This window comes from Crinia signifera, chromosome 6, assembly GCF_055691185.1.
Source record: "Crinia signifera chromosome 6, ASM5569118v1, whole genome shotgun sequence".
Classification (NCBI taxonomy): domain Eukaryota; kingdom Metazoa; phylum Chordata; class Amphibia; order Anura; family Myobatrachidae; genus Crinia; species Crinia signifera.
Genome location: NC_139222.1, coordinates 122,910,387 through 122,933,489, shown reverse-complemented (window position 1 = coordinate 122,933,489; position 23,103 = coordinate 122,910,387). Strand labels below are relative to the sequence as shown.

At 47.0% G+C, this 23,103-nt stretch overlaps 2 protein-coding genes and 1 long non-coding RNA gene across 4 annotated transcripts; 1 reads left to right on the top strand and 2 right to left on the bottom strand.

The window, feature by feature from the left end:
• Positions 1-3,103: 3,103 nt before the first annotated feature.
• Positions 3,104-3,991, top strand: LOC146007051 (uncharacterized). The gene is made up of 4 exons (XR_014444222.1): positions 3,104-3,175; positions 3,257-3,362; positions 3,449-3,573; positions 3,670-3,991. It is a non-coding gene; the product is annotated as an uncharacterized LOC146007051 (long non-coding RNA).
• A 1,960-nt stretch (positions 3,992-5,951) lies between these two features.
• LOC146007050 (uncharacterized) lies at positions 5,952-7,631 on the bottom strand. Its single transcript, XM_083145441.1, has 2 exons — positions 7,448-7,631; positions 5,952-7,354 (listed from the first exon to the last, which is right to left on the bottom strand). The coding sequence occupies exon 2, from the start codon at positions 7,284-7,286 to the stop codon at positions 6,678-6,680; it is 609 nt and encodes a 202-aa protein (XP_083001567.1). The 5' UTR covers positions 7,287-7,354; positions 7,448-7,631; the 3' UTR covers positions 5,952-6,677.
• Positions 7,631-16,329, bottom strand: LOC146007049 (uncharacterized). 2 transcript variants are annotated; one of them, XM_083145440.1, is made up of 5 exons: positions 16,186-16,329; positions 8,614-8,822; positions 8,274-8,519; positions 7,835-8,168; positions 7,631-7,756 (listed from the first exon to the last, which is right to left on the bottom strand). In XM_083145440.1, the coding sequence occupies exons 2-5, from the start codon at positions 8,818-8,820 to the stop codon at positions 7,647-7,649; spliced, it is 897 nt and encodes a 298-aa protein (XP_083001566.1). In that variant the 5' UTR covers positions 8,821-8,822; positions 16,186-16,329; the 3' UTR covers positions 7,631-7,646. The 2 variants fall into 2 exon arrangements, with proteins under 2 accessions (XP_083001566.1, XP_083001565.1); XM_083145439.1 differs by lacking the exon at positions 16,186-16,329 and having other exon boundaries at positions 8,614-8,931.
• Positions 16,330-23,103: the final 6,774 nt, after the last annotated feature.

The following is a 23,103-nucleotide window of genomic DNA, read 5'->3' as shown; positions in this document are numbered from 1 at the left end:
TTGTCTGATCCGGTGGGCGAAGCTGCAGAAAACTACCAAAAGGCTCATACGACAGCGAGGGCAGTAATTGAGCGAACCTTCGGTGTCCTTAAAAGCCGGTTCAGATGTTTAGACAAGACCGGTGGAGCCCTTTTATACTCACCGGCGAAGGTTTGCGGTATAATTAATGCCTGTTGTGTGCTACACAACATTTGTATCGCAAACCGTTTGCCGGTGACTGTAGATGCCGAGGTTTTCCGGCATGGGGACCTTTCTACAGATTTGCACACCGGTATGAATGAACGAGATACAGCGAGAGCTCGACTCATCCGGACTTATTTTTCACGCTGTGAGTATTTTTATTCCATAGTTTTTTTTTTTTTTTTATAAATATATTTTTTTAATGCTTTCTATATTTTTCTTTCATGTTTTTCAGAGTTTATTTGGCGTGGTTGTTTTTGTTTACATCTGTTGGCCCACTAGTTTGGTTGTTCCTTGTTGTTTGCCGATCATTTTGTTGAAATTATGCTACTTTGGAGCTGTCACCAGGTGAGCATCGCTTCCCCATGGTTATGGTGGGAGGAATGGGGCACTGTGTAATGTTAATAATACCTTCTTTTTCTCTTCTAGCTTCTTCAGTTGGAATAGTTTTTTGGGCCTACAGATGAATACCTGTGTATATGGGTAACCCCTGCTGTTGTGATGCTGCTTGCCTCATTCCCAGGAGCTGTCACCAGGTGAGCATCGTTTCCCCATGGGGAAGGTGGGAGGAATGGGGGGCCCTGTGTAATGTTAATAATACACCTTCTTTTTCTCTTCTAGCTTCTTCAGGCGGAATGGTTTTGGGACCTACAGATGAATACCTGTGTATATGGGGCACCCCTGCTGTTGTGATGATGCTTGCCTCATTCCCAGGTGCTGTCACCAGGTGAGCATCGTTTCCCCATGGGGAAGGTGGGAGGAATGGGGCCCTGTGTAATGTTAATAATACACCTTCTTTTTCTCTTCTAGCTTCTTCAGGCGGAATGGTTTTGGGACCTACAGATGAATACCTGTGTATATGGGGCACCCCTGCTGTTGTGATGATGCTTGCCTCATTCCCAGGAGCTGTCACCAGGTGAGCATCGCTTCCCCATGGGGAAGGTGGGAGGAATGGGGCCCTGTGTAATGTTAATAATACACCTTCTTTTTCTCTTCTAGCTTCTTCAGGCGGAATGGTTTTGGGACCTACAGATGAATACCTGTGTATATGGGGCACCCCTGCTGTTGTGATGATGCTTGCCTCATTCCCAGGTGCTGTCACCAGGTGAGCATCGTTTCCCCATGGGGAAGGTGGGAGGAATGGGGCCCTGTGTAATGTTAATAATACACCTTCTTTTTCTCTTCTAGCTTCTTCAGGCGGAATGGTTTTGGGACCTACAGATGAATACCTGTGTATATGGGGCACCCCTGCTGTTGTGATGCTGCTTGCCTCATTCCCAGGAGCTGTCACCAGGTGAGCATCGCTTCCCCATGGGGAAGGTGGGAGGAATGGGGCCCTGTGTAATGTTAATAATACACCTTCTTTTTCTCTTCTAGCTTCTTCAGGCGGAATGGTTTTGGGACCTACAGATGAATACCTGTGTATATGGGGCACCCCTGCTGTTGTGATGATGCTTGCCTCATTCCCAGGAGCTGTCACCAGGTGAGCATCGTTTCCCCATGGGGAAGGTGGGAGGAATGGGGCCCTGTGTAATGTTAATAATACACCTTCTTTTTCTCTTCTAGCTTCTTCAGGCGGAATGGTTTTGGGACCTACAGATGAATACCTGTGTATATGGGTAACCCCTGCTGTTGTGATGCTGCTTGCCTCATTCCCAGGAGCTGTCACCAGGTGAGCATCGTTTCCCCATGGGGAAGGTGGGAGGAATGGGGCCCTGTGTAATGTTAATAATACACCTTCTTTTTCTCTTCTAGCTTCTTCAGGCGGAATGGTTTTGGGACCTACAGATGAATACCTGTGTATATGGGGCACCCCTGCTGTTGTGATGATGCTTGCCTCATTCCCAGGTGCTGTCACCAGGTGAGCATCGTTTCCCCATGGGGAAGGTGGGAGGAATGGGGCACTGTGTAATGTTAATAATACACCTTCTTTTTCTCTTCTAGCTTCTTCAGGCGGAATGGTTTTGGGACCTACAGATGAATACCTGTGTATATGGGGCACCCCTGCTGTTGTGATGATGCTTGCCTCATTCCCAGGAGCTGTCACCAGGTGAGCATCGCTTCCCCATGGGGAAGGTGGGAGGAATGGGGCCCTGTGTAATGTTAATAATACACCTTCTTTTTCTCTTCTAGCTTCTTCAGGCGGAATGGTTTTGGGACCTACAGATGAATACCTGTGTATATGGGTAACCCCTGCTGTTGTGATGCTGCTTGCCTCATTCCCAGGAGCTGTCACCAGGTGAGCATCGTTTCCCCATGGGGAAGGTGGGAGGAATGGGGCCCTGTGTAATGTTAATAATACACCTTCTTTTTCTCTTCTAGCTTCTTCAGGCGGAATGGTTTTGGGACCTACAGATGAATACCTGTGTATATGGGGCACCCCTGCTGTTGTGATGATGCTTGCCTCATTCCCAGGAGCTGTCACCAGGTGAGCATCGCTTCCCCATGGGGAAGGTGGGAGGAATGGGGCCCTGTGTAATGTTAATAATACACCTTCTTTTTCTCTTCTAGCTTCTTCAGGCGGAATGGTTTTGGGACCTACAGATGAATACCTGTGTATATGGGTAACCCCTGCTGTTGTGATGCTGCTTGCCTCATTCCCAGGAGCTGTCACCAGGTGAGCATCGTTTCCCCATGGGGAAGGTGGGAGGAATGGGGCCCTGTGTAATGTTAATAATACACCTTCTTTTTCTCTTCTAGCTTCTTCAGGCGGAATGGTTTTGGGACCTACAGATGAATACCTGTGTATATGGGGCACCCCTGCTGTTGTGATGATGCTTGCCTCATTCCCATGAGCTGTCACCAGGTGAGCATCGCTTCCCCATGGGGAAGGTGGGAGGAATGGGGCCCTGTGTAATGTTAATAATACACCTTCTTTTTCTCTTCTAGCTTCTTCAGGCGGAATGGTTTTGGGACCTACAGATGAATACCTGTGTATATGGGTAACCCCTGCTGTTGTGATGCTGCTTGCCTCATTCCCAGGAGCTGTCACCAGGTGAGCATCGCTTCCCCATGGGGAAGGTGGGAGGAATGGGGCACTGTGTAATGTTAATAATACCTTCTTTTTCTCTTCTAGCTTCTTCAGGCGGAATGGTTTTGGGACCTACAGATGAATACCTGTGTATATGGGGCACCCCTGCTGTTGTGATGCTGCTTGCCTCATTCCCAGGAGCTGTCACCAGGTGAGCATCGTTTCCCCATGGGGAAGGTGGGAGGAGGAATGGGGCCTTGTGTAATTGGAATAATACCTTCTGTTTTTTTCTTCCAGCATCTTCCGTCGGTTGATCCCAAATGGCTGTGGACTGATGTGTGTCACCCCCTACTTTTCGAACAGGCTGTACCTGATGATGTGTGCTCCATGACTACTTTTAGTCGACTTGCTGCTGTTATCAGGTGAGTGTCGCACTATCAGGAAGACATCCTCATTTGTACTTTAATATAAATCTACTTATCAATGAAAATGATTTTTGAAAAAAAATTTTCTTACAGATTCCTCCGAATATTTGTGAACACTTGCCCTGGTCCTTTACCATGAGAACAATTTGGTACATTTGCCCTGGACCTATACCTTTTGGACACTTGCCCTGGACCTATACCTTTGGGACACTTGCCCTGGACCTATACCTTTGGGACACTTGCCCTGGACCTATACCTTTGGGACACTTGCCCTGGACCTATACCTTTGGGACACTTGCCCTGGACCTATACCTTTGGGACACTTGCCCTGGACCTATACCTAAGGGCTATACCTTCTGAACATTAATGGACACTTGCAATGAATCTACACCTTTTTAACAATTTAAACACTTGACACAGCATTTTTTTTTCTTTTTTTTATTAGAAAAAAATTACATAAATATGTTTCATGTTAAAAATAAAAGTTTTGCGAAATTTCAATTGTCTTTCATTACTTTGTAATCTTCATTTGATTGCAGTAGAACCTACCTGTAATTAAAAACAGATAAAATAAATTAATAATGTATTTATTGCAAACACTTGCAAAGAGCAGTTGTTCTATCTCACAGGCCAAAGGCTGGAGTCCAGCGCTTGGCCTGTGCGATAACACAAGTGCACGGTTGGGGTGGTGCGTGGAGCCTGTGGAATGGAGCTTTGCTGGCGCAAACACTTGCAAAGAGCAGTTGTTCTATCTCACAGGCCAAAGGCTGGAGTCCAGCGCTTGGCCTGTGCGATAACACAAGTGCACGGTTGGGGTGGTGCGTGGAGCCTGTGGAATGGAGATTTGCTGGCGCAAACACTTGCAAAGAGCAGTTGTTCTATCTCACAGGCCAAAGGCTGGAGTCCAGCGCTTGGCCTGTGCGATAACACAAGTGCACGGTTGGGGTGGTGCGTGGAGCCTGTGGAATGGAGATTTGCTGGCGCAAACACTTGCAAAGAGCAGTTGTTCTATCTCACAGGCCAAAGGCTGGAGTCCAGCGCTTGGCCTGTGCGATAACACAAGTGCACGGTTGGGGTGGTGCGTGGAGCCTGTGGAATGGAGATTTGCTGGCGCAAACACTTGCAAAGAGCAGTTGTTCTATCTCACAGGCCAAAGGCTGGAGTCCAGCGCTTGGCCTGTGCGATAACACAAGTGCACGGTTGGGGTGGTGCGTGGAGCCTGTGGAATGGAGCTTTGCTGGCGCAAACACTTGCAAAGAGCAGTTGTTCTATCTCACAGGCCAAAGGCTGGAGTCCAGCGCTTGGCCTGTGCGATAACACAAGTGCACGGTTGGGGTGGTGCGTGGAGCCTGTGGAATGGAGCTTTGCTGGCGCAAACACTTGCAAAGAGCAGTTGTTCTATCTCACAGGCCAAAGGCTGGAGTCCAGCGCTTGGCCTGTGCGATAACACAAGTGCACGGTTGGGGTGGTGCGTGGAGCCTGTGGAATGGAGATTTGCTGGCGCAAACACTTGCAAAGAGCAGTTGTTCTATCTCACAGGCCAAAGGCTGGAGTCCAGCGCTTGGCCTGTGCGATAACACAAGTGCACGGTTGGGGTGGTGCGTGGAGCCTGTGGAATGGAGCTTTGCTGGCGCAAACACTTGCAAAGAGCAGTTGTTCTATCTCACAGGCCAAAGGCTGGAGTCCAGCGCTTGGCCTGTGCGATAACACAAGTGCACGGTTGGGGTGGTGCGTGGAGCCTGTGGAATGGAGATTTGCTGGCGCAAACACTTGCAAAGAGCAGTTGTTCTATCTCACAGGCCAAAGGCTGGAGTCCAGCGCTTGGCCTGTGCGATAACACAAGTGCACGGTTGGGGTGGTGCGTGGAGCCTGTGGAATGGAGATTTGCTGGCGCAAACACTTGCAAAGAGCAGTTGTTCTATCTCACAGGCCAAAGGCTGGAGTCCAGCGCTTGGCCTGTGCGATAACACAAGTGCACGGTTGGGGTGGTGCGTGGAGCCTGTGGAATGGAGCTTTGCTGGCGCAAACACTTGCAAAGAGCAGTTGTTCTATCTCACAGGCCAAAGGCTGGAGTCCAGCGCTTGGCCTGTGCGATAACACAAGTGCACGGTTGGGGTGGTGCGTGGAGCCTGTGGAATGGAGCTTTGCTGGCGCAAACACTTGCAAAGAGCAGTTGTTCTATCTCACAGGCCAAAGGCTGGAGTCCAGCGCTTGGCCTGTGCGATAACACAAGTGCACGGTTGGGGTGGTGCGTGGAGCCTGTGGAATGGAGCTTTGCTGGCGCAAACACTTGCAAAGAGCAGTTGTTCTATCTCACAGGCCAAAGGCTGGAGTCCAGCGCTTGGCCTGTGCGATAACACAAGTGCACGGTTGGGGTGGTGCGTGGAGCCTGTGGAATGGAGCTTTGCTGGCGCAAACACTTGCAAAGAGCAGTTGTTCTATCTCACAGGCCAAAGGCTGGAGTCCAGCGCTTGGCCTGTGCGATAACACAAGTGCACGGTTGGGGTGGTGCGTGGAGCCTGTGGAATGGAGCTTTGCTGGCGCAAACACTTGCAAAGAGCAGTTGTTCTATCTCACAGGCCAAAGGCTGGAGTCCAGCGCTTGGCCTGTGCGATAACACAAGTGCACGGTTATTGTAACTCACCATTATGCGATCATGTTGTCTCATTCTGTCCGCTTCAAAAATAGATGAGTCCCGATTTCAACTCTAACCAATCTTCTTTGCAACATCTGAAAAAAAAATTAGGGAAAAATGGTGATACATCTGGCATTCAATATAACATATTTCACAAACAAAAGTAAAGATTTTTGGGAAAAAAGAAAATGTGGGATCAGATTGCTGTTTTTTGGCCCATTATTACATCCACCATTGTTAAGGAGCTCTCATCATTTCCCAACAATTTACAATGCATGCACGCGCATCCATTGCATATCTGTAACGCCCAACTCCTTTATGAACACAGCTGAAAATGTAAAAGCAGGGGTTAAATAAACACACAAAATTGAAAAAAAAGAAAGAAGGGATGAGAACATAAACATAAAAAAGTAAGAATTAAGATAGACATACAAATCAAAATATATAAGGAAATATACAACCGTGTTCACAATGTGTGCTCCTCTTCCTCCTCAGCTGGTGCTTGGGTGGTTGATGCTCTTTCAGGTGTTGAGTGTCTTGGTGGTCTGCTTGGCCTTTGGACGGTGCTTGACGGAGGTGGATGGCTGTACAGTCCAGAGTATCCTTGGTAAGACTGGGATGGACCATACATGAATGTAGGTGGATGCACAGGCTGCTGGTGTAGATGTGGCGTCGTTAGGTCTGAACTTCTTTGTTGTCCCACGTAGTCCTGTTCATTCCTGGTCCTCAGGCAGTTGGCAATTAGCATGCAGCTTGCAGAGATTTGAGTCTGGCAAGCAGACATGTTCCTCAAGGTCTCCTGTTGACACGTGACGTTCTCTACCAGCTTGTAGATTCCCGTTGTCAAAATCTGAATGCTTTCTCGAAGTCCCTTGCTGTCTTCTTGTCGTCTGCGTTCGGATTCCAGCCAGTCTTCATGACGTCGTCTTTCGATTTCTGCCCAGTCCTCTTGCCTTCGTCTTTCAATGTCAGCCATTGATGTTGCCAGCGTTTCCAGGTGCCTCTCCATGGCAGTCATCCGTTGTTCCATCATGAGGCGGTACTGGTTCTGGCTGTCTTCGATGACTGCTGCCATTTGACGTACTCTCTGCACACGTGATGGAGTCTGGCGTTGCTGGATGTCTTCAATCAGCTGCAAGTCCGCTACAATAATCAAGAAAAGATTGTCTGAGAAACTGCAAAATGACCCATTTTTATAACTGTAACACAAGGTTTAAAATAAGGATTTTAGCTTACGTTGCAATGGCGGTGTTGTTATTGCATCCACCTCCTCTTCCTCCGATTCCTCTACGGTATCCAGGTTGGAAAGCTGGAAACTCGGTTGTTGAATGGAAAATCCTGTTTCTTCTGTTCGCTGGGAAGTAGACAAACTGCTTCCTTCAAAGAGGGTGTCTTCAGTCACATTTGAGCTTTCCAAGTGACTAAGTGGACAAAGTTACAGGGTGAAGGTCTCTTGTGCCGTCGATTCTTCGTCGGGTGCATTTTCCTGGTTGATTGTAGTTGGAGCTGGTGCAGTTACAGCTGCTGTGTTTTCTGCTTGAACATCTGTTATACAAATGTCAGAAAATCATTTAAGTTGAAAAGTCTAAAAAAAATTCTCATATGTTAATCACAAATGCTTACCCTCCTGTGGTCTTTGCGAAGAGGTTCCTGCTGGTGTTTCCTCTCGTCGTCTTCTGTGCTGTCTGGGAATCGCATCTGCCTGTGCATTCAACACTTCGGCCCGGCGTACATTAGACTCCACCGAACCTGGTACTCCTTCAACCATGATGGGATTGAAGTGGGCCTGGATGACTTCCTCCCATGGAAGCCATTTCACCTGGAATGGAGAGCCTCCTCCAGTCCCCAAACCATGTTGCCGAACCTTTCCCATCTTCTTCTTCGTTTGCTGGCGACAGTCATTGAATCGTTTGTGGCATTTGTCTGCATCCTTTGGGTTGCCACTCACAGCTGTAACCTATGATGGAAGTGAAAATATACATCAATAAATCTGGAATTAAACTGGAAAAAGGACCTTATGAACAAGTTGAATTAAAAGGATGTAAACAGCTGTAGACCGTACCTTCTCAGCAATGTATGACCAGATCTTCTTTCGCTCCTTGAAGCTGGTCTCCTGTCTGCGTACACCAAACAGCTTGTCCTGGAATTTGTACGCGTATTCCACCAGAACATTATTCTCCGTTGTAGTGAACGGAGTGTTCTCTTCCGCTGTTGCATCCTCTGTGGGTCCCTTCTTCTTCCGTCCTCTTTTTTTCTTTGGTGCAGACGGTTGTGCACCCGACCCACTGGGTTGTTCCTCATCTGTGGCCTGTTTTTTGAAAAAATGATTAAACAAAAATTAGTTTGGTTTTGATTGTATGTCATCCTGGTGTGCATATTCATTGTTCCGTAAGTTACAGTACCTGTCTTCTTTTAGTTATTGTTTGTGTGCGTTGCACTCCTTGTCCTTGGCTTTCCGCTACATCCTGCACCGGCCGGTTAGGATTCCTCGCCAACGTAGGAATGGTCTCCGTTTCTTCCTCCCTTGATTCCATTGCTTCCTGACTGGACTCACCTGTATGGGAAAAAAGAGGGGAAGGGGGTCCACGTGCTCTGTTTGGCCTCGACATACCTGTTGTATATAAAGGAGAAAAAAAAACATGAAAAACACATCTGAAACACATTTACACCCCCAAAAGCCCCATGCAAGGTCAGATCACACACCCAGGAGAGGGGGGCACCCACCCCCACCCCCAAAAGCCATGCTGCATGCTTTAAAGAAAAAATGCACTTTGCAAGAAAAAAAGCACCTTTTAAAAAAAAAAAACAACCCAACCTTGCAAAGGGGGAGCCAGGGCCACGCCCGAAGCAAGCTGGGCACCCCATAAGACCCCAAAAAAGCATGCAGCATGACTTTTGGTGGAAAAAAAAAAACATGAAAAACACATCTGAAACACATTTACACCCCCAAAAGCCCCATGCAAGGTCAGATCACACACCCAGGAGAGGGGGGCACCCACCCCCACCCCCAAAAGCCATGCTGCATGCTTTAAAGAAAAAATGCACTTTGCAAGAAAAAAAGCACCATTTAAAAAAAAAAAACCCAACCTTGCAAAGGGGGAGCCAGGGCCACGCCCGAAGCAAGCTGGGCACCCCATAAGACCCCAAAAAAGCATGCAGCATGACTTTTGGTGGAAAAAAAAAAACATGAAAAACACATCTGAAACACATTTACACCCCCAAAAGCCCCATGCAAGGTCAGATCACACACCCAGGAGAGGGGGGCACCCACCCCCACCCCCAAAAGCCATGCTGCATGCTTTAAAGAAAAAATGCACTTTGCAAGAAAAAAAGCACCATTTAAAAAAAAAAAACCAACCTTGCAAAGGGGGAGCAAGGGCCACGCCCGAAGCAAGCTGGGCACCCCATAAGACCCCAAAAAAGCATGCAGCATGACTTTTGGTGGAAAAAAAAAAAACATGAAAAACACATCTGAAACACATTTACACCCCCAAAAGCCCCATGCAAGATCAGATCACACACCCAGGAGAGGGGGGCACCCACCCCCACCCCCAAAAGCCATGCTGCATGCTTTAAAGAAAAAATGCACTTTGCAAGAAAAAAAGCACCATTTAAAAAAAAAAAACCCAACCTTGCAAAGGGGGAGCCAGGGCCACGCCCGAAGCAAGCTGGGCACCCCATAAGACCCCAAAAAAGCATGCAGCATGACTTTTGGTGGAAAAAAAAAAACATGAAAAACACATCTGAAACACATTTACACCCCCAAAAGCCCCATGCAAGGTCAGATCACACACCCAGGAGAGGGGGGCACCCACCCCCACCCCCAAAAGCCATGCTGCATGCTTTAAAGAAAAAATGCACTTTGCAAGAAAAAAAGCACCATTTAAAAAAAAAAAACCCAACCTTGCAAAGGGGGAGCCAGGGCCACGCCCGAAGCAAGCTGGGCACCCCATAAGACCCCAAAAAAGCATGCAGCATGACTTTTGGTGGAAAAAAAAAAACATGAAAAACACATCTGAAACACATTTACACCCCCAAAAGCCCCATGCAAGGTCAGATCACACACCCAGGAGAGGGGGGCACCCACCCCCACCCCCAAAAGCCATGCTGCATGCTTTAAAGAAAAAATGCACTTTGCAAGAAAAAAAGCACCATTTAAAAAAAAAAAACCCAACCTTGCAAAGGGGGAGCCAGGGCCACGCCCGAAGCAAGCTGGGCACCCCATAAGACCCCAAAAAAGCATGCAGCATGACTTTTGGTGGGAAAAAAAAACATGAAAAACACATCTGAAACACATTTACACCCCCAAAAGCCCCATGCAAGGTCAGATCACACACCCAGGAGAGGGGGGCACCCACCCCCACCCCCAAAAGCCATGCTGCATGCTTTAAAGAAAAAATGCACTTTGCAAGAAAAAAAGCACCATTTAAAAAAAAAAAACCCAACCTTGCAAAGGGGGAGCCAGGGCCACGCCCGAAGCAAGCTGGGCACCCCATAAGACCCCAAAAAAGCATGCAGCATGACTTTTGGTGGAAAAAAAAAAACATGAAAAACACATCTGAAACACATTTACACCCCCAAAAGCCCCATGCAAGGTCAGATCACACACCCAGGAGAGGGGGGCACCCACCCCCACCCCCAAAAGCCATGCTGCATGCTTTAAAGAAAAAATGCACTTTGCAAGAAAAAAAGCACCTTTTAAAAAAAAAAAAACAACCCAACCTTGCAAAGGGGGAGCCAGGGCCACGCCCGAAGCAAGCTGGGCACCCCATAAGACCCCAAAAAAGCATGCAGCATGACTTTTGGTGGAAAAAAAAAACATGAAAAACACATCTGAAACACATTTACACCCCCAAAAGCCCCATGCAAGGTCAGATCACACACCCAGGAGAGGGGGGCACCCACCCCCACCCCCAAAAGCCATGCTGCATGCTTTAAAGAAAAAATGCACTTTGCAAGAAAAAAAGCACCATTTAAAAAAAAAAAACCCAACCTTGCAAAGGGGGAGCCAGGGCCACGCCCGAAGCAAGCTGGGCACCCAATAAGACCCCAAAAAAGCATGCAGCATGACTTTTGGTGGAAAAAAAGAAACATGAAAAACACATCTGAAACACATTTACACCCCCAAAAGCCCCATGCAAGGTCAGATCACACACCCAGGAGAGGGGGGCACCCACCCCCACCCCCAAAAGCCATGCTGCATGCTTTAAAGAAAAAATGCACTTTGCAAGAAAAAAAGCACCATTTAAAAAAAAAAAACCCAACCTTGCAAAGGGGGAGCCAGGGCCACGCCCGAAGCAAGCTGGGCACCCCCTAAGACCCCAAAAAAGCATGCAGCATGACAATAAAAGCCAAAAAAAACAGCAAAATCAAACAACAAAACAAAATCAACTGATCACACAATGCACAACTGCCATAGCCCCCCTAAAGTGAAACCAAAACCCCCATAGCAGCCGACATAACACTACACAGATTTCTCACCTAAAAAAAAAAAAACAAATTCCACACTCCAAACTCCACTCCTCTCCACTCCTCTCCACTCCTCTCCTCTCCTCTCTCCGGGGGTGCGTAGGCTCCTGAATTCAGGTAGGTTAGTAGGTGCTGAATAGGTGCTGAACAACTGCTCTCTGCTCTCTGCAGTTCTCCAACGGCGAGAGTGCGCAGCGGAGAATTTATTTATATGGGACGGGAGAGCGGGAAATCATTCTCCCGCCCTCCTCCCATGTCACCTCATTCTCCGGATTGGCTGATACTCGCCGCGAGGGGCGGCGAGTATCAGCCGCATTGAATACTCACTAAAGACCCGTGACGGAGAATCTCCAAACATGGAGAATCTCCGCAAAATCACGGAGAGTGCACGGCGAGCAAAAAAAAATGCTCGCCGTGCACGGAGAATATTTGCATTGAATACTGGCCTATAACAGTAATGTCATTGCCTGTGTGCGCTTGAATGGAGCAACACTTGAATTGCTCAATCAGAAGCCATCTATTTGCCACCGGTGCACAAAATACTTGAAATCCTCCATCAGCATTAGCCTTTTATTAGGTTTCGATATAAAATGGTAGACAATGTCTAGGTTGACAGTCACTAAGTCAACCACTAATGGTCGACAGTGACTAGGTCAACACCTTGAAATGGTCGACATACCCATAGTCGACATTGACGATTATGCTCAACATGAAAAAGGGCAACATGAGGTTTAAAAATTTTTGTTGTCTATGTTGACATCGACATAAGTGTAACACATCCCCTCCCATGGCTCGCTGCTCTCGCCATGCTTTGGGCGCGATGCCTTGCTGCGCTCGGCACACTATTATATTCCCACTTTATGCACATAGTAAAGTATGAAAAACCATCTTATTTTGAAAAAATAAAAAATAGAAAGGAAAAACTGATGTCAACCTTTTTCATGTTGACTCTGTCTATGTTCACCATGTAGTAGTAGTAGTTTGTTTATTTATAAGGTGCCACAAACTATCCGCAGCGAAGTACATAGCAAACAAAAAAACAAATTACAAGGTAACGTACAGGGTGTGTTGATAAAATACAGCATAAATAGGGGTATAGCTGGTAGAAATAAAATCAGCATCAGTTCAGAAGTAGGTGTCAAAATTGTCGAGGAGACTGAAGATGAAGCAGAGGAAGGGAAGAACAGGAAAGGAAGACAGGTGAGGTAAAGAGGTAGGGTGAGTACGTGAGGAAGGAGGGCCCTACTCATAAGAGTTAACATACTAAAAATAGGTGGGTGGACGAACGAAAAACAACAGGATAAGTAGGAACGGAGGGGAACGGAGGCAGGATAGGAGGATCAAAAGAGGTTAGGAGGAGGGATAGGCTAGTCGAAAAAAGTGGGTTTTGAGGGAGAGCTTGAAGGAGGTAAGGGAATCAGAAAGCCTGATGGGTGGCGGGAGGTTGTTCCAGTGCAGGGGTGCAGCGCGAGAGAAGTCTTGGACATGGGAGTGGGAGGAGGTGATTAGGTGAGAGGTCAGGCGGCGGTCGGCGGCAGAGCGAAGAGGACGGGAGGGAGTGTGGATAGAGATCAGTGAAGAGAGGTAAGGAGCGGTGGAGGAGGAGAGAGCCTTGTAGGTGGTGGTGAGGAGTTTATAGAGAATTTGGAAAGGAATGGGGAGCCAGTGAAAAGATAGACAGAGGGGGGAGGCGGAGGTAGAGCGGCGTTCAGAATGGATTGGAGAGGGGCAAGGCGGGCGAGAGGTAGCCCAGAGAGAAGGATGTTGCAGTAGTCAAGGCGGGAGATAAACTTGTGTTGACCTTTTGTCAATGTCGACCTTTGGTATGTCGACCTTTTCAAGGTGTCGATCCAGTCACTTTCAACGTAGACATTGTCTACCCAAGGAGTGCATACATTATAAAGGATAGTGCAAGGGGGTATTACCAGTGGTGGTTTTTGGATGAAATATAATCAAAGCGCTAGGAGCAACTGGGATAAAATAGATAAAATAAAAAAAACGAAGAGTTTTAAAGTGAAAGGAGATAGATAAAGATAAGACAAGTATGCAATACCAATAAAATAATATAAAATAATAAACAACGACTTTTGTATGTTTAAGCTCTCTTTTGAAATTGTGGCAAAGTCTTTAGCGAGTGTCTCCGAGACCTCTATGCACAAAGGATAGCTGACTAGCCCTAGCTAAAGTACCGTAACGGGATGCGGCTTTTTCTCCACGTTTGGGGTCCCGTGCGGCGGCTTCCGGCTTCAGCGCTCGTGCTTCTGGTGACGGATGGCAGACGTATCTCACTTGTGGCTTTGCTGGCTCCAACGCGTTTCGTGCTTGCGCACTTAGTCATGGATCCATGACTAAGTGCGCAAGCACGAAACGCGTTGGAGCCAGCAAAGCCACAAGTGAGATACGTCTGCCATCCGTCACCAGAAGCACGAGCGCTGAAGCCGGAAGCCGCCGCACGGGACCCCAAACGTGGAGAAAAAGCCGCATCCCGTTACGGTACTTTAGCTAGGGCTAGTCAGCTATCCTTTGTGCATAGAGGTCTCGGAGACACTCGCTAAAGACTTTGCCACAATTTCAAAAGAGAGCTTAAACATACAAAAGTCGTTGTTTATTATTTTATATTATTTTATTGGTATTGCATACTTGTCTTATCTTTATCTATCTCCTTTCACTTTAAAACTCTTCGTTTTTTTTATTTTATCTATTTTATCCCAGTTGCTCCTAGCGCTTTGATTATATTTCATCCAATTGCCACTTTTTACCATATCAGAGCTGCTCCCCTCCCCCCAGAAAAAATATTGGCGCAAAAACAGCAATTCTTTTTTAATTCAGTGGTGGTTTTTACCTATGGGCTGCAGACCCCCCCCCCCTCCCCAGGTAAAATTCATCACTGTAGTGAAGCCAGATGCAGTCTGTAAGACTGTACTGGCTTCACTATGACAGGCAGTGACTTCCTATTGGAAGTCTGACCTGCCAGTCACCCAAGGCAGTCCCATTGGGAGGTGTTCCCTCCCTCCATGATGCCTCTATAGCAGCCCATAGTATCTATGTTGGTACTGCTCATGCGCTGGTCCTGGTGCCTTTCATCTGTATTGTACAGGTGCCGGGACCATGATTTCACTTCTATGGGCTGTTAGCAGCCCCCCTCCTACCATAAGGTAGGAGCCACCACTGGGTAATACTTAGGTGTATAAGATTAATGTGTATTAATATATTTTGTTTTGGAATCTGTTATTGCATGACAAAATTGGGGCTTGACCATGTTTTAAGTGCAGATTAAAAAATAATGCATAGCTTCATACATTCAGAAAATTTTAATTTTTTATTTTATTTATTACAGCGGTCAGTGGGTTTCACATTCACAGAATGATGAATACTTTCATTTCTGCACTTATTTCAGCATGATACATTTCCTATTGCTGTGTTCAGCACTTTTCATCATAAACTAAAATAGCATCTGTAAAACCAACAGATTGTATTCCAAAATATTCATACAGATGGGCATAAGGATAAATATAATCAAAATTATGCATTGCATTAATAGAGATTAATTACAATTAATTCTAACGGAAAAATGTACTTATCCTATTTTAAATTAATCCTTCAATTTGTCTACAAAGAAAGTTTGTACTACTGTTACCAAAACAGGACCACAACAAACAGATATAGGCATAATAACTTGCCAACGGCTTCGCTCGCATGGTCTTCCCCCCCCCAAAAAAATTATCCATAGTATATAAACAATCCCCAAAAATGTATATTTACAGGGCCGGTGCAAGGCTTCTTGACATCCTAGGCAAAACGTTGGTCAACCGCCCTCATGTGCATACTGCCTCTCTCCTACATACATCCATACAATTATACAATGCATCCATATCAATCCCCTTCTCCTCTCCAGCCAGGGCACCTCTCAACCTGGAGGATTTAGGAGGGTAGACAACTGTACCCACTGTACTCTTTCTATTGGGCTGTGACAGAAGACACATAGATGGTGCTGGTGCTGCAGCATGTTGCAGTGAAGGTAATAGATGCAGTCACAGGTGTACAGCTTACATTTTTGGGTTGTAGTTTGGACCCCTATATTGGACCTTGTGGCAATTGCATTGTGTATCTGATAACAGACCTCTCTATGGTGCATGTGCTATAGAGAAGCTTATATTTAAGTGTTTGAAAGGTATCACAGATTAATACTTTTTAACCTGTAATACATATAAATATGTTAGGAAGTCAGCATTGTCTCTAGCTGTAAACTACATTCCTCAGGGGGCACGCTAGAAGCCCAGCTGCACTAAATCTTAATGACACTCTGCTAGGTTATCAGGACAAAAGGGTCAAGGTGATGGTGCTTGGGCTGACTGGGACACGTCTGTGAGTGAAGCTAAAGGGAGAGGGGGGGGGGGGGGGCGCCAACAATAACGGGATATCTACAACAAGCTCAGCTGTGACAATCTCACTGCTGGTGCAGGCTGTGTCAGTCTCCAGCAGTTACTGTGAAACGGAGTATGTACCTGCAGAACTCAGGAGGATGCACGATGCAGCCAGTATTATGCACACATTCTTCTGGTGGGCGGGTGACACAGTAGTCTCTCAGCAGCACCGTGCTGCTTGCTTGTGCTCTGCTCTTCCAGCTTCTCTCCCACGCGGGTGCTCTCCCTGAGTTGTGCAGGCAGGATGATGCTGCGTCGCACATACAGTGGTATTCTGGGAAGGTGGGAGGGACTGGGCAGCTCATCAGTCACCACTCACCACCAGTAGCTGCACTGTGCGGACGCAGCATATAAATACAATATACACAGACAAGTAACCCAGCTTTGTGCTAGTAACGGGCGTGAGGTCAGGCAGGTGGGCGGCTGCTGCTGTTCAGGGGCAGGAGGTCGGGCGGCTGCTTATAGTTAAGGCCCAGTGGAAACTGCAAAAATCGGACCTACTTGGGTTAAACAAAGTGCGCCCTCTAGTGGCCGCCGCCCTAGGCAGCTGCCTGAAGCTGCCTAATGGTAACGCCGGCCCTGTATATTTATATTCAGATAGTCATATTTTACTTGTGGAACCTGCACAGTACATGCGCCAAGTGTCAAACTTCTGTTTTTTTCCATTATGGCACACCTCTCTGGTTTCACATTATACTGTATGTACCTCAGTTTCTTCCTAGGTAAGCTATCCAATAGTGAATACGCCATCTAAATTTATCCAGAAGTTTTTGCCGGTACTTGTTTCCTAGCACGGCCACACCGATTTGCATCGGGGTGATCGTGTCGGAAAAATCGCGTCAGTCGCATCGCATGCGACCAAATCGCATGTGATGCGACCGACGCGATCGACCCGATTTTTGCATTGAATCAAATGTGAATAGGGCCCCTGGGACCCTATTTTACATTGGGTTAAATGTAAACTATTCCCCAGACCCCCAATTTTAACCCCTGAACGCCACCACACGATTGACGCCAACCCGAAGCGTTGCGAGCGCAGCGAGCCCTCGAGGGGCGGCAGTGCGCGTCCTCCGACCTTTTCATTCCCCTACTACCCACGTCGGCGTGGAGTTGAGAATATAAAGTGTGGCGAGCGAGGCGAGCGAACGCGTATAACTTCACAGGTATACGCGTCCGCTCGCCACGCTTCGGGCTCGGTCGCTCGCTGCGCTTTATATTCTCAACTCCACGCCGACGTGGATAGTAGGGGAATGAAAAGGTCGGAGGACGCGCACCGCCACCCCTCGCGGGCTCGCTGCGCTTCGGGTTTGCGGCAATCGTGGGGTGACGCTCACAATGGGCTTGCGTAACCCATGATGGGGCCATATACAATGTGAAATGGGTCATATTGGCCCATTTCACATTGTTCCCTATGTAAAATGGACTTCATCAAGTCCATCTCATCTTGTGCCATTATAATGGCACAAGACCGACCCGATGCTCCCGATTTCAATGTTAAAAATATTTTAAAATTGAAGCCTATGGCAAAATCGGGGGCATTGCGTCGGTCGCGTCGGGGGCCATGTTAATGCTCGCGACCGACACGATGCCCCAGATTTTTCCTTTGCCGGCAAAATGGACCTGATTTCAAAGGAAATCGGGTCCATCGCGGGCATCGTGTACCTTAACTTAAAGGTACACGATGCCCACGATTGTGGCCGTGCTAGGAAACAAGTACCTTTTTGCCTAATGCCGGTACGAACTTAAAAACTGTGTACAAATGTAGTTGGGAGGCCCCTGTCACTCGATGCTCTGCTTAGAATGTGCACAGCTTCTATTCACTGGATGCAGAGGGACTGGGGGCATAGGCAGCAGCTCACAGTGCACCGGGCATGCCCCCACATTGTTGAAAATGGGGCATGTTTTGCACAGCTAAGCCTCCTTTTTGTGTGTTTTTGTATGTTCAGGAGTCCCGATCAGAATATGCACAATGTTGGAAGGTATGTGAGACATGTATGATGAAGACAGATGGGGACAGGGGACAGTTTTACACCATATCATTCAGTCCAATATTTGAACAGATAGGAATTCAATCTTTTTTTGTGACATCAAATCATCCTGCTAAATGTAATAGCCTCTGAGGGGCAGGATTTTCTGCAAATCTGATTTTTTTTTAAAGCAGCAATAATTCCTAAAGCAATACCAGGTTGGTATTGCCTTGTAAATGATTGCTGCTTTAAAAAAAACAAACAAAGGCAGCTCAAAGGCTATTTCATTTTGTGGGAAATTTACTAAGATGTGTATTCTACTTCACAAGCGATGTTGCTATGGGAAACCAATCAGAATCTACTTATTTATTTAGCACCCAATATATAAGATAGTAGACAGGATCTCATTGGTTGCCCATTGCAACATCACATGTGAAGTTGAATACACATCTTAGTAAATTTCCCCCTTTGTGAATCAACTGGTACTAACCTCTCCTGCAGGACAACTTGATACATTTTATATTCAGTTTATTTCTCTGAAAGTATTACTAAACACATGGATTAAACTTAACTGTTATTATTAACCTTTACTTCCAGAATGTCAACATATGCTCCAGATCTGGGGTAGCCAACCCTAGTCCTCGAGATCTACCAACGGTCCATGTTTTTCAGATCACCTTGCTGGTGCACAGCTGTAGTCATTACTAACTGTCACATTTTCAAACCTGCTGCATTCATTTATACTAGATCCACAGGTTGCCTGAAAAACATGAACTGTTGGTAGATCTTGAGGACAGGTGTGGTCACCCCTGGTGTAAATAGTAGGACCAATGGCACCCGAACGCTTTCCCCCAACCCTATCTAATCCTAACACTCCATTGCAGCAGTCTAATCCTAACCCTCTGTCCCTCCCCCCACCCATTAAGCCTGACCCTAATCCTTCTGTCTAAACCTAACCCTCCCTGCACTGCAGTCTAATAACCCCTTTACCCCAAAATCCTGGATCCGACACGGTATTTAGAACACAGTTCCAAGCCATTTCAGATCCTGGATTTACTGCCGACCCGCAGTGTAAATAGGGGTGGTGCTTGGAGATGACATCATCACCAAGCTCCGGGACCGCAGATAACCCCGCCGGGACCGATGATCGACGAGCTGGGGGCAAGCCCAGCACCAAGATGATCTTCTGGGCTGACCCCAGCCTCTGTGCACCGCGAGCCCACCCATCCGCGAGGTGAATGGATGCCTCACACAGGCCATTCACCGCCTCTGCTGCTGTCTGCACAGTACAACAGACAGCAGCGGAGGTTGTGTGCGCCCCCCGCCAAACCTCCATACTATCCGCAGGATGCTGCGGTCCAGAGGTTGGGCATCCCAGATTGCTGTAGACGGGAGTCGTCTTGTATAACCCAACATACCCATTTACACTCCCCAGTACCCAGGTCCTGTCCGTATTCCACCCTGGTCAGGACCTGGGTAGAAGCCCCATGTAAATGGACATGGGTTGACCCCTTTTACACCGCCGCTGACCCGGGTCCATGAGGGAAAAACCCAGGGTTTTGAGGCGGTGTTATAACTCTAACCATCCCCTTCTTGGTGCCTAACCTTCCTCCCCTTGCAGACTACCTCTAAGTCCCCCCACTAGTGCCTAACCCCCCTCCCTGCAGCCAAATCCTAACCTTCCTCCCCTTGCAGACTACCTCTAAGTCCCCCCACTAGTGCCTAACCCCCCTCCCTGCAGCCAAATCCTAACCTTCCTCCCCCTTGCAGCCTACCTCTAAGTCCCCTCACTAGTGTCTAAACTCCTCCTTCCCTGGCCACCCGCTAGCAATCCCCGCATACTTACCGGTTGTGAACCAGACTGTCGGTATTCTGGAGTCGGGATCTTGCTCCATTCAGAGTTCCTGTGCTGGGGTTGCGAGGACAACCAGGATGCCAGCATCGCTATTGCCAGGATGTTAACATTATCCCAAGTGATCCCCCACAGCTCTACTACACATGTGCATTCTATAGAACATGTATGGGCAGTGGCCACTGCAGAGGAGGGTTCATTGTACATTGTATCCCCTGACCTCTAGTAACATTGTGGTTCCCCATAATAGGATACTACAGTATGTAGCAGCATTTCTCACCATTGAAGTGAACGGGGGAAGCGCTTAAGGTGTGTACATATTAGACAATAAATAACTGATATGCATGATAATGACGATCGGCTCAATATTTCTTGCATATCGTCTAATGTGTATGCAATATATAGTTAAGGATGCGTGCTCCAGCAGGTCATTAGCAATAGACGCCTTCCCATGCCGTCATGGCCAGAATTGTTTATGCACTTACCAATGCTGGCATTCCGCCCGGCTCTGTTACCAACAAAGTCACTGGATACACATTATCATCTAATGTGTACCCAGGTTTAGTCCCTGAGAGATTCAGACGCTTGCCACTCTCAGCCAAACCATTAATTTCAATGGTGAAAACTGCCCAGTTACCAGGCATTTGGGTAAACCTACACTGCTAGGTCTGGTGATTTTCCGTAACTCATTTTGCTTTCTTCTGAAGACCGTGGTTGCCTTCATGGAATTAAGAAGACAGATCTACACTAGAATAAGCAACTGTGTTTTTTTTTTAGCTACTGTGTATTTCTACTGGACAAGAGGGCTGACGTGCAATGGGGGATGTAGGTAAGTATGTGTATGTATGTACGTTTTATTAACATTATACTTCATACGGTGTGTGTGTGCTGCCTTTATTTTACAGTAGACCTTCATGTACCAGTAGGCCATATAATGGCCTGCATGCTTGTACTTTGTGATTCTCCACAAACTAGCAGGTGGGGAAGGCTTTCTGGGACCTGTAGTTCCACTTTAAAAGACAATATTATTTCTATTTGTAACACTTTCAAGCTATGAAATTTGCATCCACAGATCCCGGGCTTCCAAGCATAGCTACAGGCTTCAGCCAATGGCGTAACTACAGAGTGTACAGCTGCAATGGGGCCCTCGCTGCTTCCCCTACACCCTGTCACAGCTCAGCTCAGTTCAATTCCCCACCAGAATGCAGCTGATAGAATAAACACCCTTTCTCCCCTCTGTCATTCATCTGAAGCTACAGCTGCAAGGGTTGATATAGCAGGGGGGTCCGAATGCAGCAATTCGTAAGAATTTAGGAGGCGGAGCCTATTGCCGGGAAGTGCCCACCCCATCAGGGTTCTCTGCAGCTGCTGGCGACAGGTACCTGCTCACCCTACACCCCATCTCTGTCTCTCCTAGCCACATCTCTCTCAGTTCTGCCTGGTGTAACATGTAACAGGGACTCTGCCTGGCTTAATGTGTAACTGGGGCTGTACGTGGCATAAAATGTATATAAAAGGGCTCTGCTTGGCGTCACATGTGTAACCAGGTTTCTGTCTGGCGTAACATGTGTAACAGAAGCTCTGCCTGACATAACATTTATAATGGGCTCTGCCTGGCAAAACTTGTAACAGGGGCCCTAAGATGAGTAACCCACTGCATTTATTTTAATGTATACTACTGTTTATGAATAAAGGGTGAATCTATTTTGATTCCAGTTGTCACCCGTGGTCATTTTCCAGCTGTGCAGTTTAGGTACCATCTATCATTTACCCATTGCTTTATGTTTGCCAAGGGGATTTCATGCTAGTTGCCAAGGGGGTTTCATGATTGTTTTACAGGCTTGTTGCCTGCGCTGACAGGGTCTGCTGCAGCCACATTGAAATACCTGGGCTGGCTCCAGGTATGTTGTGGAGCAAAATGACGTGTCCTTTAAGTGTGGCGCCCAGCGTGGAATCCTATGTAATGTGCCTTGAGCCGCCCTGACAATCACAATAACTTAATTTACAAAAAAACATCAAAATATACTCTAGGGCAGTGGTTCTGAACCTCGGTCCTCAAGGACCCCCAATAGTGCACGTTTTCCAGGTCTCCACACAGAATCACAGGTGAACTAATTAGTTCCACCTGTGATCTTTTAAATTGTGTCAGTGAATAACGAGTGCACCTGTGCAACTGCCAGGAGACCTGGAAAACGTGCACTGTTGGGGGCCCTTGAGGACCGAGGTTGAGAACCACTGCTCTAGGGCACTGTTATTCAAAAAAAGTTTGGGAACCCCTGGTCTAATAGTATAAACTGCATTAGAGCAAAAAATATTATAGCTCATATATCTCATATCTATTATTTCATAAATTTCTATCACATGTATAACACTTATCTCTAAGAATAAGTACACCTACAGACATGAAACCTGTATCCAAGTTAGTGGATGTAAAGGTGCGTACACACGGGGGCGATTATAGCAAATATCGCTGGAAAAATGGTCGCTGAGCGACCATATTGCCAGTGATTGGAGTGTGCACCAGCGATAAATTGCCGGGTACGCGCTCCCGTTTTCAGCCCCTGAATGGTCGCTGGTCCGAAGAGCATGCTCCTCCGACCAGTAACTTCCACTGCCGGCAGTGTGACAATGGGACACTGAGCAATATGATCACTGGCAATATATTGCTAGCAATATATTGCCAGCGATCATATTGCCCCGTGTGTATGCACCTTAAGTCCAGCGCAATATATAACTAGTTAATACTTCGATCTCTGCTGCTGTTTGTATGGGATTGCTCAGAAGATCCCAAAGAGAAAACCAAAAAATGTAGAATAAACTGCGCTGAGTCGGAGTAAGATTGAAAAGAAAAATTACCAATTTCATTTAGTATCCTAAAACATATCCATTAATGGACTATACAGACATATTGTGGCCACATTTAAATATAAAATTTAATAAAAGATGACAGAAAAATAAAAAACATATATAGACATAACATACAATAAAAAATCTTTCTAAAGGAGGCCACACACGCACCGATGCGGGCGGTGCGATGCTGTACGATGGGGTGCGCGCTCCCTCGGCACCTCATCGTACAGTACAAAAAGTATGTGCTGCACATACTTTTTGTACTAGCCTTTTCTAGCATAGCATCGCATCGCATGCACATCGTATGCACAAGGCATACGATGCGATGCT